At 42.2% G+C, this 17,810-nt stretch overlaps 1 protein-coding gene across 1 annotated transcript in view; it reads right to left on the reverse strand.

The window, feature by feature from the left end:
• Positions 1-7,544: 7,544 nt before the first annotated feature.
• The window catches only part of Aco1 (aconitase 1), a 57,756-nt gene continuing 47,490 nt past the window's right edge, over positions 7,545-17,810 (reverse strand). The window contains exons 16-21 of the mRNA XM_008851092.2: positions 16,848-16,952; positions 15,951-16,093; positions 14,198-14,345; positions 11,004-11,126; positions 9,242-9,427; positions 7,545-8,349 (exon numbers count right to left, since the gene is read on the reverse strand). Coding sequence (XP_008849314.1) covers positions 8,236-8,349; positions 9,242-9,427; positions 11,004-11,126; positions 14,198-14,345; positions 15,951-16,093; positions 16,848-16,952 — 819 coding nt within the window. The 3' untranslated portion in view covers positions 7,545-8,235. The remainder of the gene's footprint in view (positions 8,350-9,241; positions 9,428-11,003; positions 11,127-14,197; positions 14,346-15,950; positions 16,094-16,847; positions 16,953-17,810) is intronic.

Consider the following 17,810-nt stretch of genomic DNA (forward strand, 5'->3'; position numbering starts at 1 on the left):
TTTTATCCTTGTTTTACAAATGAAGCAAAACCAAACTGTAAGGATTAGTACAAGGCTTTTAATTGATAGAATATAGAAAGTTTTTGATAATGGTTACTGGTAAATTCTTAATAAGACGCAATAAAATGGATTATTTAAACTAATTTTCTGAGAGGTGAATTTCTCATTTATATTTACCTCTTTTCATGTGTGATTGCCTTTCTTTGCAGCTACAGTTTAAGAACTCTAATAGGATATATGAGACATCCGCCCATTTGGTATTCCAGTTCAGGAAAGAAAATCTTTCTGAGACAGTGTCTCCCTGTAGCCTCAGCTGTCCTGCAACTTGCTACGTAGACCAGGCTGGCCTTGATCTGACAGAGATCTACCTGCCTCTGCCTTGCAAGTGCTAGGATTAAAGGTGTGCACCACACCATACCTGGCTAGAAAAGTTATTTTAAATATCTAAATGATTTACTTTAGATGGGGAGGAATAGTCCTTTCTTCAACCAATGGAGAAAAGGCAGTCTAAAGATGAAACAACAGAGAATTCAGCTTCATGGAGTTGAGCCATTACCAAGCATACCCTGGAATGGAGTAAACACTTGGTTAATACCAACTGAATGTACAAAAATGTGCATTTTGAAAGATGCCCACAGGTTGGTTATCAGATTTCCTTATGGAAGGCTGTATCTGAGAACCAGCTTGGGAGTTTCCTCTGTGGGCGTAGGACCAGTCCCCACAACAGTGTTCTGGTAGGCTCCCCAGCCAGGTGTAGTTCTGAAATTCTTCAGATGGTTCAGATGCAACCTGTTATACAACTACAGACCTTGTTATCTCTCAGTCAGCACTGACACTGTGGTGTTTTCATTCTGAAACAGTCCTCAGTCAAAGGCCTGATTGTGCAACAATGTTGATAAACTCTTGAGTTCTGTCTTTAAAGCAGATTCAGTATTAACTAAATTTCAAACCACAAAGCAACCAGATGCCGGCATTTCTTCAAGCATGCTGGGTGGAACAGTGCTGTGAGATCCCCTGAAGAAAGCACTGCACGGCCAGGTAGTGCCTATTTCGATGATTTACAGCACACCTGGTCACTGTGTCACTAAATCCATTAACACATGGTTCCTGAATACATCGACCCTGAAACACTTCTACTCAGAAGACACTGTTAACATCTTGTAGAAACTCAGCAGAAGCTGTGACAGCACCCAGACAACTAGAACAAAACTGAACTATTAACTTCTGGATCATGCCAGTCGCTGTTTTAATACACCATAAAATAAAACTACTAATTCACTCTACAAATCTGTACTTAATAGACAAGTCTAGGCTTGTTGGATGCAGGCTTTTAAAGCTATTAATAAAAACATCAGGTATAATTATCTTTGTTTATGGTAATTTGAGTGAACAAAAATTAGTTGAGTGTTAAATTATGTTTCTGGTCTTGATATTTAATAATTTCCTAAAGCATCTGGTGGAACCCTGGTTACTGTTTTCATAAGCAGTACTGCATCACTCCTATACAGCCTGGGGGGCTGCTCCACATTATCCTATGTTGTGGTGTGAAGGCCTTGTCCTTGAACAGCAGGTATCCAGCAGGTGGTGCTGTTGCAGAAGACTGCAGAACCTTCAGGAGAAGGAGCCTCACTGGAGGCAGTGGAGACAAGATTAGATCCCTGGGGTTCTGATGACCAGACTATGTCCTGATTGCTAAAGCTGGGCTTAAAAACTCATCACAAGAAGCTGGGCATGGTGGCACATGCCTTTAATCCCAGCACTTGGGAGGGAGAACCAGGTGCATTTCTGAATTCGAGGCCAGCCTGGTCTACACAGTGAGTTCCAGGCCAGCTGGGGCTACAGGGAGACCCTGTCCCAAAAAGGACAAAAAAAAAAAAAAAAAAAAAATCATCACAAGGATTTATTTTCTCCTGTCCCTGGACACTAGAGCTCCAGTTCTGAGGCTTTCAGGGTCTGGGACTTAAAACAGGCTCCCTAATCCTTTCCAGGGTTCTCAGACTTTCAGACTTGGACAGAAGCACACTGCCGATCTGTTTTCTGGGGCTCCGGTTCTCAAATGGCATATCATGGGACATCTTGGTCTCCATAATCACACATTATCAAGAAACAATGAAACCTGAGCAAGAAGGGGAATATGACTTTCTAACACAAATCCTCCCTGTCGGAGCATCAATCCAAACAACTACTCAAGCACAGAAACAGTATCAGAAGACCTAAGAATAATGGGTGAGAGATGGCGGCACATAGAGAGTAAGTAGTTTTAGAAGGGCAGGAAGAACAGTTTTAAATATCTGAGCCACCCCTCGTCAACCCAATGAGGCAGAAACTGGCTTTCTACAGACACTAACGGAAAGGGCATGGTGAAAACAAGCTGCTCACACACGTCACAGTATAAGAAAAGACACTGGGCTAAAAGGAATGTCAGTGTTAACACAGTGAGGCCGGGAATGCTAGGGTGAGAAAAGGTTTGCAGTTGGGTATGGGATAACCAAGCTAAACAGAGGATGAAGAACAGGGCTTTAGTCAGTGACAGCAGGCTGGCTGGTCCCCTAAAGCCCTTGAATAACATATGTTCATATGTCTTTGCTTCTAAGGCAGCCAATTTAACAAACCAAGATAGATTCTAAGACAGGTTCCACCTCTTTCAAGGGAGACCCAGACCACACTATAGACAAGAAGTTAACTAAGAACAACCATAACTACTTATTGGTAGCTGTGAGAACAGAGAGAGCTTAGTATAATCAACAAAGCTTGAGACACCTGCAACTTGGCAGTAGCACCATCAGCCAGAGATGAATGGAGAGTCAAAGTAAAAAACTAATGAAGCTGGTATCAAAGATGGGCAGAGGGGAGCTTAAGCCATCCCTAATCAGTGGGCAGAGCAAAAACAGCACATGATCATCTCTGGATGGGTCAGGAAAGCCTGCCCAAAACATGCCAGTTCCCCCACTGGCTTGGCCAGCAGTACACATCCTCAGAATTAACCAATCTCACTACTCCAGTCTGTCCATTTTCTGCCATACACCTATTAAAACCCCTAGACAAGGAGGTTCACTGGCTTTTCCCACTCCTGGGGGTTTCTCCCACTTTTCCTTAATTTCTCACTGTCTTTAGTAAAGCCTGCTCCTGCTTTGCTTAGTTCTAGGAGTGTCCATATCTTTAATCATCACGGGCTTGGGACAACCAACTGCAGGCAGGGCTGCTGTCTCAGGCTGACTTTTGGTGGCTGTTGCATTTCTGGATTTTAGGATCCTGAGTCAAACATAACTGCTCTGAGAAAGGACCCATCAACTCAAAACCCTGTATCACCAAGGCAATATACCAAGGTGAGCTATCCTAAATGTGGAAGAAGAAGAGGGAAAAGTAGGCACTAAGCTTTGTCTTGGAGTCCAACATTGGGCTTCTACCAGCAAAACCCAGTGCTAGTTAGGCTTCTGTGGTACCAGAGACTCAAGAGGACCAGGCTAGACCTATCAACCATGGCTTTAGGCTTCAGGCCTGTCCTAGCATCAGGCCAGCCTATACAGTGCTACTCATCAGGCTGACCCCTGTAGGTAGAGCTCCAGTGCCAGATTGGCTCTGTAACCTCACTGCTTCAGCAGATCCAAGATAGATGGTATAGGTGGAGAGTTTCCATGGAACAATATTCTAGGACTGCCCAGGGAACTCAGTTCCAGGGCGGTATTCACAAACCTCCCAATGGGTATTAGGACAGCGTCGTCATCTCCTGAGTTCTACCCTGAGCCCTGAGGACTCAGGCACCATGCCTTTCCAGCACCAGGATAGTCCTTGTGGCTCATGGTTGCAGCAGACTCGAGGCCTACTCTAGGGCTGAACCAGTCCATGGAGGTTCAAGCACAAGACTCACCCTAGCACCATCAGCCCCTGTAGACATAGAATCCAGACAGATCCCTATATAACCACTTGTCAGAGCCACCCCAGTGAATTTACACCATGAGCCCAAGCTGGCCTACTACCTGCAAACCCAGGTACCAGGTCAGCCTGTCCAAACACTCTGTAACAAGCCCACCTATCCCAGACAATTTACTCATAATCTTTAGGTGGGCTGACTGCTGAAGGACTTTCCTGTAAAAGCAGTTTGCAAAGACGGCAATAAGTACCATATTTGTCAAATGAGCAGACACCAATGCATGACCTCAAGGATCAAGAACAACTGGAGCAGTGGATGTCGATAAAGGAACAAGTGAAGCACCATCATCAACAGCAAAGGATGGAGATCTATGACCTCATAACAAGTAATTAAAACAACTGTTTTAAGGAAGCTTCACAGACTTCAAGAAAATAGAAAAATAATTCAACGAGACCAGGAAGACAGCAGATGAACAAACAGAAATTCCATTTAAACAAAACTAAACAAACAAACAAACAAAAATCAAATTCTGGATCAGGAAAACACAAATCAGTGCTAGAAAAACAATGCAGTGAAGGGTTAACATCAAGATAAATCAAGCAAAAGAAAGACAGGTGAGGCGGGTTACCCCAAAATCTAGAGACAAGTAAAGCACAGCATGAACAGGACTGAGGTGAGTCATGGGGTTCATGGGACAGCACCAAAACAACAGATTCAGGCTACAGGCATTCAAAAAGAAGGCAGACAAAGGGGCAGAAAGCTATTTGAAGAAATAATAGCAAAGAACTTTTCAAATTCAGAGAAAGGGACAGGAAAGTTAAAAGTACCAATGGGATCCAACGTAAATAAGAAAACACTAGGACATTTAATTAAACTGAAAAAAGAAAAAAGAAAAACTGATGATCCTGAGAGCAGGAAAAGAAGCAAATTTCATATTAAGGGAGTTTCAGGAAGGCTGGAATAGACTTCTCAACAGACACCATACAGTCCAGAAGAGAGGGGCAATCCACTCCAAGTGTTTGGTGGGGAGACAGACCAAGACAACCCCACCCCCAAACTCTGGCCAAGAGTATTGTTCCTGGCTTAGTTGTTCAAAATTGAAGAAAGGACAAAGACTTTCCCAAACATAAGTTGAGGAGTTCATCTCCAGCACACTTGTCTTTTAAGAAGTGGTAGAGGAAGCTCTTCACACTGAAAGAAATTAGTAACAAGAAAAGATATAAAATGACAACACAGTAAAAGGAAGTACACATCAAATTCAGAGTATTCTAAGGCTATTATGTTGGTATATAAAACTTTAACTTTTACTATCATTTATGGCTACTTTTAAAGGGTCAAAGACAAAACTATTAAAATGATAATAGTTAAAATAGTTAAACACATGTAGACTGTGGCACCAAAATATAAATTGTGTAAGGGGTATAAAGTTTTTACATATGATCAAAGTTGTTACCACCTTTAAATGGCTTGTTATTAGATGTGTTATGTAGGCCTCACAGTAACCACAAATCAAAACCTTCAGTAAATACACAAGATACCACAAGAGAACATCACTTACACCAAGGAAGGCAGCAAGGGGGGAACAGAGGAGCTGCAAAACAGCCAGACAACATTGCTGCAAGTTCATGGGAACAAGCTTCCAGCGGCCTAAAAGCCTCTGCTTTCTTATGTTCATTAGATATTCTTTAAGGGAGTAACTCTAGATAGGCTGATGAGACTCCAGTGGATGAACCTGCACCCAGGGACACCTGGATAGAAATGCTTGATACAATAGAAGTTAACATATACGACAGAATACATGAAATCTTGGGGTGGGGATGGGGGACCATGGACGGCAGGTAGGGGATCTAAATTTGATTAAGATGTATTTTATAAAGTGTGCAAAAACTCAGTGAGAATATTAAAAATGAAAAAACAAAAAACAACAACAAAAAACTAGCCAGACAAGATGGAAGTCTTTACCTATTCTAGTTACTGTGAATGTCAATGTATTAAAAATTTAACCCCAAAGCAAGAGATATAAATGAATGGAAAAGAAGGGGAAAGATCCAACTATATACTGCCTACAAGAAACTCACAGCACCAACCATACAGATTGAAGAAAGGATGGAAAAAAGACGCTAAGCAAATGGAAACCCCAAAAAAGGTAGGAGTGGCTTAGTATGCTTACATTAGACAAAATACATTTATAGAACATTCTGGCCATTGCTAGAAGAAAAATTGTCCAGGACAGAGAATATCAAATTATAAAACCAGTCTCAACAAATTTAAGAAAACTGAAATTCTATCAAGAACATTTTCCAATCGCAATAATATGAAACTAGGAGTCAATAATGGAGGCATTTTAGAAAATGTACAAATACATATAAATAGTATGTTTCTGAACAACTAATGAGTCAAAGAAAAAATTATGAAGGAAATTGAAATATACTTTGACACAAGTGAAAATGGACATACCACATACCAAGCAACCTAACATTGCCTCCCCCAGGCACGGACCTAGAAAAATAAGCACACTGGGCCCCAAATGGCATAAGATCATTTCAATAGAGGTCAAATACCTGACAAACTGAATTATTCCATTACAAAATTGCTAATGAAGCTAGGTATAAAAGGAATATACCTAACAAAATAGAGGGCATTTGTGAGATACCCACAGGTGACATGGCACTCACTGGTGAGAAGTTGATGGCTTTCTCTCTAGTAACGGGTGAGATAAGGATGTCAATTTTTATCACTAGAACTCCTAGCCAAAGCAACTGGGCAAGAGAAATGAAAGACATCTAATGTAGAAAGGAAAAGTCATATTGTTCCTATTTGCAGACAGCATGATTATATATATGGAAACCCTAAGAATTCCATGCAGGAAGTGTTTTAACCAATAAAAGAATTCATTAAAATTGCAGGAACCAGCATACAAAAATCAGTAGCATTTTGTATACAAAAATGTGCTACCTGAAAAAGAAATCAAGAAAGCAATCCTATTTTTAATAGGTACAAAATAATGCTTAGGATTAAGTTTAACCAAAGAAGTAAAAGATTTGTATATCTAAAACTATAAAAACCTGATAAAAGTAAGTTGAAGAGTATCCAGAGATACGAAAAAAAATTCTATGATCATGCAGTGGAAGAATTAAGGTTTTTACCATGTTTAGACTAAGGCGGATTCAATGCAATCACACCACATTTCCAAAGGCATCTTTTCCAATGATATTTTTCACAGAAATAAAAGCAATGTGGAACTACAAGACTCCAAATAGCCAAAAAAAGTGGCAAGCTGGCTTTCAGAGAGGATGAATGGGGGCGGGGAAGAACTGCGACTTACATTTTGTGGCATTTTGTAATGGGAGCCTAGGCAAACTAAGGCACGCCGTGAGACAAGTTTAGTTATGAAAAGGGGCAAATGGACTTGTGGACATAAGAGGCTGCAGTTTACTCACCATGTTCACACCCTGCTCCTGCCACCAAGCCCCTCTTCCTTTTAGTCTGCTGCTCAAACAGGTCAGGTAGCACACTGGCTCCTCAACATTCCCTCTGTGTCTGCAGTTCAGGTGCAGTTGTACAAACAGCAGAACACGAAAGTCTTTCAGGTTTCGGGAAGATAGGCCTCTTGGCATCACAAAACTGTGGTCACGTTCCCAACAAAACTCAATTCCAAAGTCAACAAATTTTCCATGAAAATATATTTAATCTTATTCAAATCAGAAATCCTGGCTCTTTCCCCAACCACTTCCAAACAAAGTTCCCTTCTTGACAAATGTTAAAGACAGTAAAAGAAAATCTCTCTTATGTTGATGAAAAGATACATAATCAAACACTTTCAATGGCTGACCTATCCACGAGGTCTCTGGATTGTTCATTTGGAAGGGGAGAATCACATCACTACTGTGATTTGAAGTGTGAAAAAGTTCTTATCTACCTATGTCAGTTAACACTGGTGTGAAATGCAGAGGACAGGCCCTCCAGGGAAGAGTTTCATTGGGCAGAGGAAAACAGAACAACAACAAGGGCAGGTGTGTGACACTTCTGCGAATACTGGCTAGTGTTCAGTCAAAGATTAATTAAGAGTGAAAAAAATCAATGTCCTGTGATCAGTAACTTTAAAGACAAGCTAGTTCTCCTTTTGGTACTATTGACCTTCCCATGATTCTAGATTCCAAATTACAGAAAAGGGTAAAAAAAATTAACAAATAGAGAATGTAGAAACTCCTGGCTCTGTGCCTCCAGGAATGGCAGCACCCATTTGCTCCATCATCATGGCAGCACTCTCGTGGAGGTAGAGGCAACTACTCCATCAGGCCTTGGCTGGCTTGGGACCAGGGCCTTGTTGGGTGCAGCACCATGGTCTCCTGAGAAGCCAGTGCCTACTGAGCCATCTTACGGATCATATAGTTCAGGATGCCCCCATTGCGGAAGTAAGTGAGCTCCACGTCAGTGTCGAACCTCATCACAGCCTGGAAGGTCTTCCCCGTGTCCAGCTGCAATGGCAAAGAAGCAGAGCACTACTGAGAGTGGCTGAGGCACCTGCTTCAGGGAGACTCCATCTGGCTCCCTTCTAGCCTGCCAGTCCAGGTGTGGGCCACACGCCAGCAGTGCCGGGTAGGAACAGGGAGTCACTGGGTCCAGCCAGACCTACCTGATTAGAATCTGTATTCAACAAGACCCTTAGGAGTTTATCTGGCAACTGAAGGTTGAGAAGCACTGCAGAATTAAGGATGCAGGCTAAGAGGCACATGGGAAGTAAAAACAGCCTCTCTAGGCAGCAGCCATGAGTGATACTGGGATGGTTTTTACTGAACCTTTCTGGACATGCCTCTGGACAGCAAGGTCTCACTGAGGTTGTCCCTTAGGCACTGACCCAAGTCTGCAAGAGACATCAGCAGCTGCCTCGGCAGGTGCCCAATCACCTTGGGACACTGGTGCTGGGCACTTCATCTTGGCCTCTCCAAGGATATGTCATTACCACAATAGAGCCAATTAAAGCCTGGGGCCCAGGATGAAGCTCCGGGGAGTACAAGTAGGATTTGTTGGTCACATTTTCGTATTTTAAAAAAAGGGGGGGCGGATTTTTAGATACATGAAAATGTCACCTCTGAACTTTTATTACATCCTCCGGGATGCAAGAGATTTTGAGAAGGGAGCTAGTGATGCTGGTTGGGGATGGGAGCTCAGCTCGGAAGCGAGGAACACTAGGAGCTAGGGCAGACACGATCAGCAAGTGTCATCCTCCCTATATGTGAGGCAAGCAGAGGGTGCCAGGAGGACGCCTAATGTCATCCTACCAAGGAATTATTTTCCCTCCCAAAATGTCCTATGAAGAGGATCACAAAGGGCCCTTACAGGAGGTCCTGCCTGAGAAACTCCGCTTACCTTGATCTGAACTTTCATGCATGGCTTAAGGTTTTCAGGAATGCTGATAGTGTATCGTTCACGTCCCGTGAGTCCCAGAGAGTCTGCATTCTCACCTGGGAGATACTCAAGGGGGATCACCCCCATTCCCACCAGGTTACTGCGGTGAATGCGCTCATAACTCTCGGCCAGAACAGCTTTGATTCCCTGATGAGCCAAAAGAGCAGTTTGAACACAGTTCCAACTTTTTCCTTAGGTATACAGAAACTTTACAAAAGCTTTCTTCAGAAAGTTCTCACAGCTAGATTTTAATTACCTGTTAGTCTTTCATCTAAAATGTTATCTAGTTATAAATAAGTCAGCAGTGAGTCTAACTTGAGTACCTATAATGTACCAGTACTATGTAAGCACATAAATGAATTTTCTTCCACCTTCTACCAACCTTGAGAAACGGCAGATGCTATAACTATTCCCTTCTACTAAGGAAGTGCTAGGATAGAGTATTTGAACCCATGTTGTCTATGTACTTAGCCACTTAGGAAATACAAGATCTCTTAGCAAATTTCTACTGTATCCAGATTGTATATCACAAAACAGCATAAAGACAGTTATATTCTTTTGCACTGCAGGTGCATCAGCAAACACAGAGGGTTTAATTAAAATTTAAAAAATGAACTTTCAGAATATACTATAAAATAAATAATTACTGTATACTGCTTTTACACTTCTGGTTTCAAGGATCAAACTGCACTGAATAGTGTTGATATTAAGCTTTCTATAAAGGACATTTTATTATCAGTGTACAAATGGCACTCTACAGCAGTAATCAGTATAGCAGTTAACCCAATTAACTAGATATCCCTAATAGTCACTAATAGTATTAAAAACCATATATTAAGGCACCCTAAAAGGTCTCTTGGTCTCCAGGGCATGCTACACTGTACTAAGCTCCTTTGGAGACTTTGTTAAAACACTGATGCTTGGATACCGTTCCAAATCTATAGCACCTGAACCCTGCAGGGAGCACGAGGTAGGTGGGACAGTAATTTTTGTGTTTCAGGAACCCTGGCTACAAAGCCATAGTTGTTAAAGCTGCTACATATTACAATCTCAAGGAGGCTTTTAAAACACCAATGTCCAGACCTTTTTCTATCACTTGAAGGACTCTAGGGAGGACACGTAAAATAGGCACTAAAAGAAAAAAATTCCACAGGTGTTTCCAAACTCTAGAATCACTTCCAGAGCGGAATTTTAGTGTTATAAAAAGTACACATCCCTACTTGACCTAACTCCTGAATAAGTCTCAGCTCCTTGATGCTCCCTTCTATGAACCTGACAGACAACAGCTTACACCCAACTCCTTACATTCCAACCAGGACAATGGTCTTAAAATTTAGGGTCTGCAAGTTCTGAGAATGTTATGAAAGCTGAGAGAGTTCTTCCTATAAAAGAAAGACAGCTGCATATATACACCTCTGAAAACAATGTAGGAGACTTCACAGGTCTTCCTTCAAAGTTTTCTAAGATACCCCAAACGTTGCCAGATGCCAGTCCCGAGTAGCCTTGATATACCTGAACCTTTGACTGGTACCCTTTGCTCAATGGAGTAAATCTAGATCCTCCAAGAGGAAGGTGATGAATGAACACCACAAGCTTTTCACAGTTTGCTCTTTCACAACATCTTGGGAAGCAAAGCCATAGACTTTATTCCTGAGAACTCTCCCAACTCCCACTCCAGTCCAGAGGGCAACTGCCCCCCGGGAAGTCTCTGTTCCATACATACCAGCAGGAAAGGGCCCTTGGCTGCCCAGTCTCGGGAGCTGCCTGAGCCATACTCTTTGCCAGCCAGAACAATCAGAGGAAGTCCAGCCTGCTGGTACCTCTCAGCAGCATCAAACACATCAAGCTGAGGAAGAGAAGAGGGAGGTTTTACAGATACAAAAAAGGTAAAGAGTGGGGACACAGGTACTGGGAAGCCTGGTGAGAGTACAGGATCTGTAGACAGCTGAGTCCATGGAAAACTCAAAACTGGTTATGTGGTCTACAAGTCCCTAGGTAAGTCCATTTGTTTGTTTCTACAAATTGAACTTTACTTTTGACTAAAATGTAACTGTTGTTTAGTTTTACAAAAACATTAAAATCCTAGGGCATGGGGAGGTGTGTGGAAAACTACATCATATTTTCCTTTTTAAAAAATTTTTCTCCCATTGACCAAACCATTTTGGAAATTTAAAAACCAGAATCTTATGAAGCCTGGGTTTTGGCCCCAATTCAGAGACGAAGCAGTGGTCAGTTAGAGTAACAAACACAAGGTGGTATGTCTTGAAAGCATACAAAATTCAAATTCCTCCTGCCTTCCACGGGCAGGTGGAAGGCAGAGTAGCAAGGCTGAATGGAAGCATGAGTCAATACAGGCCAGCAAAGGGTCAACTAACACTGCAGTGTTAGAAATCTCTGTCATGGCAGTGTTACTCAAGGAGTCACTGCTGCTTTTCCAAGTGGACCAACACCTCTCCTGCTGATGCACTCCTGTGGCAGAGGAAGCTTCCCTCAGCAGAATTCTGGGGATTCCCTTCGTTCCCATTCCTGGATCCTACATCTTTCTCTTTTGGGCGAGTTCCTCATTTGGGGGCATCATGTTGACAAAGGAGCTTCCCAGGAAGGACTGCTGGGTGCCTTTTAAGCTTGTGACTATCTGAATGCTCCACAACTTCAACTGTATTTGACTAAGAGTGATTATCATGTGCAGTCTCAGTTCCAGCTTTGCTGTCAGAAGTCTGAAACACCAGGACACCTCACTGCCTGTAAGCTGGTGCTTCCTCTCTAGCAGAGGCGTCTGTCTTTCTTTTTCCTTCATTTCAAATGATGTGACTTGATAGGGTCCCTGAAATGCTGTGGCTAATGTTCAGTGGGGCCTTTCAAAACATATTCCTTGTATTATTTAACTGGTAATGTCTTTCCTCCCATTTTGTTTTCTTTTAAGATTTATTTTAAATTTTTATGTGTATGTGTGTGTCCCCAAGTGTATGCATGTGCACCACACACATGCAGGTTCCAATGGAAACCAGAAGAGGGCACCAGATCCCCTGGAACTCATGGCAGCTGTTAGGTGCCATGTAGGGGCTGGAAACTGAACCCAGGTCCTCTGCAAGCACAGCAAGTGAGTGCTCTTAACCTCTGAGCCATTTCTCCAGCCCATTTTCTTTCTTAGGATTTCTCTTTCATCAGATGTTAAGCCACCTGAGCTCAGTTCTTAATTCTTTTACATCTTTTTCTTGAATTTTCTATTTACCACTCCCAGGGATGACATTCTATATTCCCAGGAATTTTCTAAACAGATCAGATCTCCTTTGAATCTTTTTTTTTTTTTTTTCTTTTATATTTACAAGACTCTTGGCTTGTGACTGTTCTTTTATACCAATGGAGAATCTCTGAGGAGAATGTTCTTTTTCTTAGTTTTTACTTTTTGCAATATCGGTCTGTCCTGACTCTACCCACTCCCCACCCTGCCCACTATTCTTTGTCTAGAACTCTTAAATTCAAATCTTGGTTCAAATTCTGCCCATCCCTGACTCTGTCTCCTTATTTAAGATGAGACAATAACACCTGACTAGATAACTTACACAATCAAAAAGTAAGAGCTACGCCAACACAGCTTATTGGGCCCTTCTCCGAAGGGCAACGACATGCCTTCCCCCTTGGTCTCAGGCATTCCATTATTCAGTGTGCTAGTTCAGCTTATCATAGCCCTGGTAAGGACCCAGTCACTAATTTGCTTAACAAAAATGCAGTCATTTCTGAGTGAGGAAGCATGTATGGGATAGCAAGGAACACTGACATCAGAGCCTGACTCATGGTCTCTAACCTTATCTTTCCCAATGTGTGAGTTGACCTTCTATGCTTCACATTCTCAAATAAAACACAGATGATCACACAAACTTCAAAGGACTGTTATTAGGACTAAGTTTGTCAATGTGTGCAAAGAGCTTAGAACAGCACTGCAGCAAGTTCCACAGAAATATTAGCTACCATTATTTTTTTTAAAATATTTTATTATTATTATTATTTTTATGTGTATGAGTGTATTGCCTGCATGTATGTGAGTGCAACCATGTCGTGCAATGCCGAGGTCAGAAGAGGGCTTCAGATTCCCCTGGAACTGGAGTTAAGGACGGTTCATAGCTGCCTTATGGGTGCTGGAAACTGAACATGGGTCCTCTGCAAGAGCAGGCAGTGCTCTTAACCACTGAGCCATCTCTTCAGCTCAGCTACCATCATTTTTAAATAAACTGGAGGGGCTGTTTTCAAGGAGGAGGTCAAACAGTTTTCGGGCAGTTTCATAGTACTCCTTGAGGATGTACACATGTGGTAGACACTGTCCTGGATTTTACATTTTGTTTTGGCCTAAGAGTTACGTATGGTTGGTGTTATTTCTACTTTACAAATTAAAAAAAAAAAAAAAAAAAAAAAAAAAAAAAAAAAAAAAAAAAAAAGATAAAGCCTAGAGAGGTAACTAGCTGGCCCAGGCTCCACTGCTGCAAGTAAACAACCCAGTGTATGCATCAGCTTCAAATGGCTGCTTTGGGACTCAGGCATGTCTCAAGGGCCTCCATAGTCCTTCTCTTCCTGGTGCATGCAGTGAATTTAAAAACATACCAATAAGGACACACAATAGCCCTTCTTGATAAATAGCCCCTAAGTTAATCTGGACATTCTCTAACATACTTAAACACAGATGAAATTTCACCCAGAGTCTAGGAACTGAGACTTAAACCATGGTGCAGAATCCCCAAGTAAGAAGAGGTTGCAATCTCTACCAGTGATGGGATGGGCACCTAGCAAAGGAACTGCAGAAAGCAGAGGTCGGTGGCAGCCATGAGGAAAGAGGAGACTGAAGAGGAAAGCTGAAACTGTGAAACTGCGGGTCTCTAGGGCCTCAGGAACACTGGTGCCTGAATGGAGGCAGACAAGACTCACGGTTTCTCCAGAAGGAAGATGTACAGTCTGTGGTGCCTGCTTGTTTAGAAATTTGTTCAGCAAGCGAATGTTGGCAAATGTGCCCCGTGCCATGATGGCGTCATTGCCCCGGCGGGAGCCATAAGAGTTGAAGTCTCGCGGAGTGAGGCTGGTAACAAAAGCAGGAAAGGCGCTCTTCAGTGAAGTGAGCAAAGACAACACACAGCTTACATCCAAAAAAGAAATGTCATAAATGTAACCATTTCCCCAATCTGCCAGGCACTGTTCTCCATGGCATGGGCTGTACCCAAAGCTGTACCCAACAAGGGTGGGGGTGGGGTGGGGTCGGCAGGAATCAGTCCTCTCCAGGGTCTTTCAAATCTGGGCATAAGGATTAGGAGGAATCCTACAAGAGTATTTATCCTCTTAATTTAGTAGGTTGCCTACATAGATACATGAGGTAAAGAGCCGAATGAGGGGCTGGAGAGACGGCTCAGTAGAGAGCACTAACTGCTTTTGCAGAGGATCCGGGTTCAGTTCTTGGCACCTAGGTCCAGGGAATTCGATGCCCTCTTCTGACCTCCATGGGTACTGCATGACATAGGTGCACTTAATATATGCAGGCAATACACTCATACACTTAAAATAATATATATATATATTTTTTTTTCTTTAAAAGATAAATTAAAAATAATAGGGGGGCCAGTTAGATGGTGCAGTGATTGGGAGACAACTAAATATGCTCCATAAACTAACCAGAGGTAGGTCTGAATTTGACCTTGATCAGGAACCCAAGGTAAAGGGAAGCAAAGCAATGTACTGGCAACATAATGTACAACTTTCAGAAGATAAAAATCACTGCAGGGCCAAAGAGGCACAAGTTACTTCTGTTGCCCACATCAGAAGAAAGTTATCAGGGAGAACCAATAAAAGGAACTTTGTGATGCCAAGAACAGTATCTTATAGTAAACAATGACCTGTTCACTGGCATGACCCTTGCCATACTAGGGGTGAATGTTAAACATGATTTAACTGTCAGATCTGTTTTGGGGATTGAGAGAGCTTATGGGTAGGCTTCAGGACCAGGCAAGCATGCCTAAGAACCCTTGAAATCCTATGCAAAATGCCAGGGTTTGAGGTAGGCATTATATTTTCTTACACTGATTCCCTAAAGAGTTCCTATGCCAAGAGAATTGCACCTAGAGAAAAAAGCATTTGGACTGTGTTTCTCCAATTTGCTCTGAGCCCTATCTCTGAAGGAATTGATTCAGGAGGTCAGAACAGAAATCAGGAATTTTTATCTCCCCACATGAGTCTCCTGGAAAATCACATCTGGGATCCACCACATTCAGTATCAATACTCAGATGACAGCAGATAATGTACCTATAAATACTGGCATGTCTGAGGATCTGGTACAGGGGTGAGTTAGCTGTAAATTCTTGAAGCAGTTCTCTAAACAAGTTTCTCAACCAGGACACAACAATACATGTTGGGTTCTATCATTGCCAGGCCTACAGCAGTCTCTGCCGCAGCCAGGGAGAGGGATGACCTTTGAGCCTAAGGAATACACTTGCTCAAAAAGGTCTCTCTCCCTGCCACTGCTGTGATTCATGAGTGCTCCCGTGGTGCTACTAAGCAACACATCAACTGGCTTTCAAGCAGCAGGCTCCAGTGAAAAATGAGTCTGTCCCAAACAGACTACGTGAAAAGAGGAGGACCAGCTTCTCCACTGTGCTGATGCCACTCTTGCTTTCCTGCCTGGCTCACACTTACCCTCTGTTAGTTAAGTAGCGAGCAGCAGGGCTATTTCTTGCAATATTTCCAGCTGGAGAGATATGGTCGGTTGTTACCGAATCTCCCAAATTTAGTAGTACATAGGCATCCACTATAGACTTGGGGGGCTGGAGATCCAAAGTCTAGTGAAGAATGCAACAAGTCAGCATACATTTCTCAGACAGGTCACTAGGTGAACTCAATAGTAGGTGAACCAGACTTAAAGTTCTACATCAATTGGTGGAAAATTCTAATTTATAGATTCATAGCAACAATACTTAGAAAAGTAAGGTAAATTTACTCAAAACATCCGTATCTTAACCTTGAATAGAAGGTGAAATATTGGCACTACCCGTCTCAAAGCAAGAAGAACCCAAGCTAATGACAAATGACACTCTTTCTTCACCACCATACAGGACTTCAGAGGCCAATGAAACTGGGGTCCTGACTTCTCCCATCCCCTCTGTGGTGTCTTTGCATAGCCACACAGAACCTCTGGTCAGAGAAACAGTCCCTTCAGCCAAAACTACAAAACTCTCCAGCATTATCTGTCTAAGTGTACAAATGTTTTAACAGAATGGGCAGTCAACAAAGGGCTATGGGGTATTACAGTAGATTGTATAAGGAAAAAAACCTTTTAAAGAACTTGTGCTAAAAAAATAAAAAGTTGGGCCAGTGAAGTGGGTCAGCAGTAAAAACACCTGCTGCCAAGCCTGATGGTCTGAGGTGGCTTCCCAGAAGCCGTGGTGCAAAGAGAAAACCGATTCCAGAAGTTGTATTCTGACCCCCACATATGCACTGTGGCACAATGTACACTCACAATCACATACAACATTGTATAAACACAGTAGTAAAATGAAAAATATGTATCTTAAAAAAACTAATAAAAAGTCATACCAAGTTTTCAAAGAACGGTGGTGATTTAATGTATGTAGATTTGGGATTCCATAAATACAGCTTATCTGATGGGGCTGCTAAGGCGTTCCAGCTTTTGTTTACAGTCTTAAAAAATAAAAACAAAAAGAATTACATTCTATTTTAGAAAAAAATTTGATATGCAAATACAAAATATTCAAATGAAGAGGTTTAATAAATTGCAGTCATTCTAAACAGACACACAAAGTGGCTCCTTTACACTAAAATAATGTCCTCCTAAATACCTTAGGAATCATAAGTGATAGCTCTGCAATAGCAGAAATGACCCCCACCTCCTGGGATTCATACCCTCAAGTGACTCTCCTGTGAAGAGGCTCTGCTTTTCACTCTCGCTTTCTTGCTGGCTCCAATGGAAACTACCTATGCTGAACCTGTGAAGCCCATATACGTAGTGCTGAGGCCTCTAGCCAATGGCTAGTCAAGAACTGGGAACCTCAGTGCAATCCCCACAGGAGTGGGTCTCAGTCGATGATGTCAGCCCAGACATCATCTTGCTTAGAGCCTTGTGAAGGCAAAGGCCCTAACTGGCTCTGTACTTGGATACTTGACTCACAGAAATGTACATAAATGTTCTTGTTCCAATTTGCTAAGTTTTACTTACTTTTATTTTCAATACATATGCATCTTTTTTCTCTAGTACTGATAATTTCACACCATGCACTGCACTATGATTACACTCCTCCCATCATCCTCTTGTCCTTCCTGCGCTCCCGCTGACACCACTCCTTTCTTCCATCTAGTCACCTATTTTCACAGCTTTTTTTTTTTTTTTTTATTTGAGACAGGGTTTCATCACTATGTAGACCAGGCTGGCCTCAAAATCAAAGAGATTCTTCCTGCCTTGCCTCCCAAATGCTGGAATTAAAGGCCTGTAGGTGCACACAATCAGCTTCATTGTTCTTTTGAAGAACAGCTTCAACAGTA

Source organism: Nannospalax galili, unplaced genomic scaffold (genome assembly GCF_000622305.1).
Source record: "Nannospalax galili isolate Female #2095 unplaced genomic scaffold, S.galili_v1.0 scaffold1245, whole genome shotgun sequence".
Classification (NCBI taxonomy): domain Eukaryota; kingdom Metazoa; phylum Chordata; class Mammalia; order Rodentia; family Spalacidae; genus Nannospalax; species Nannospalax galili.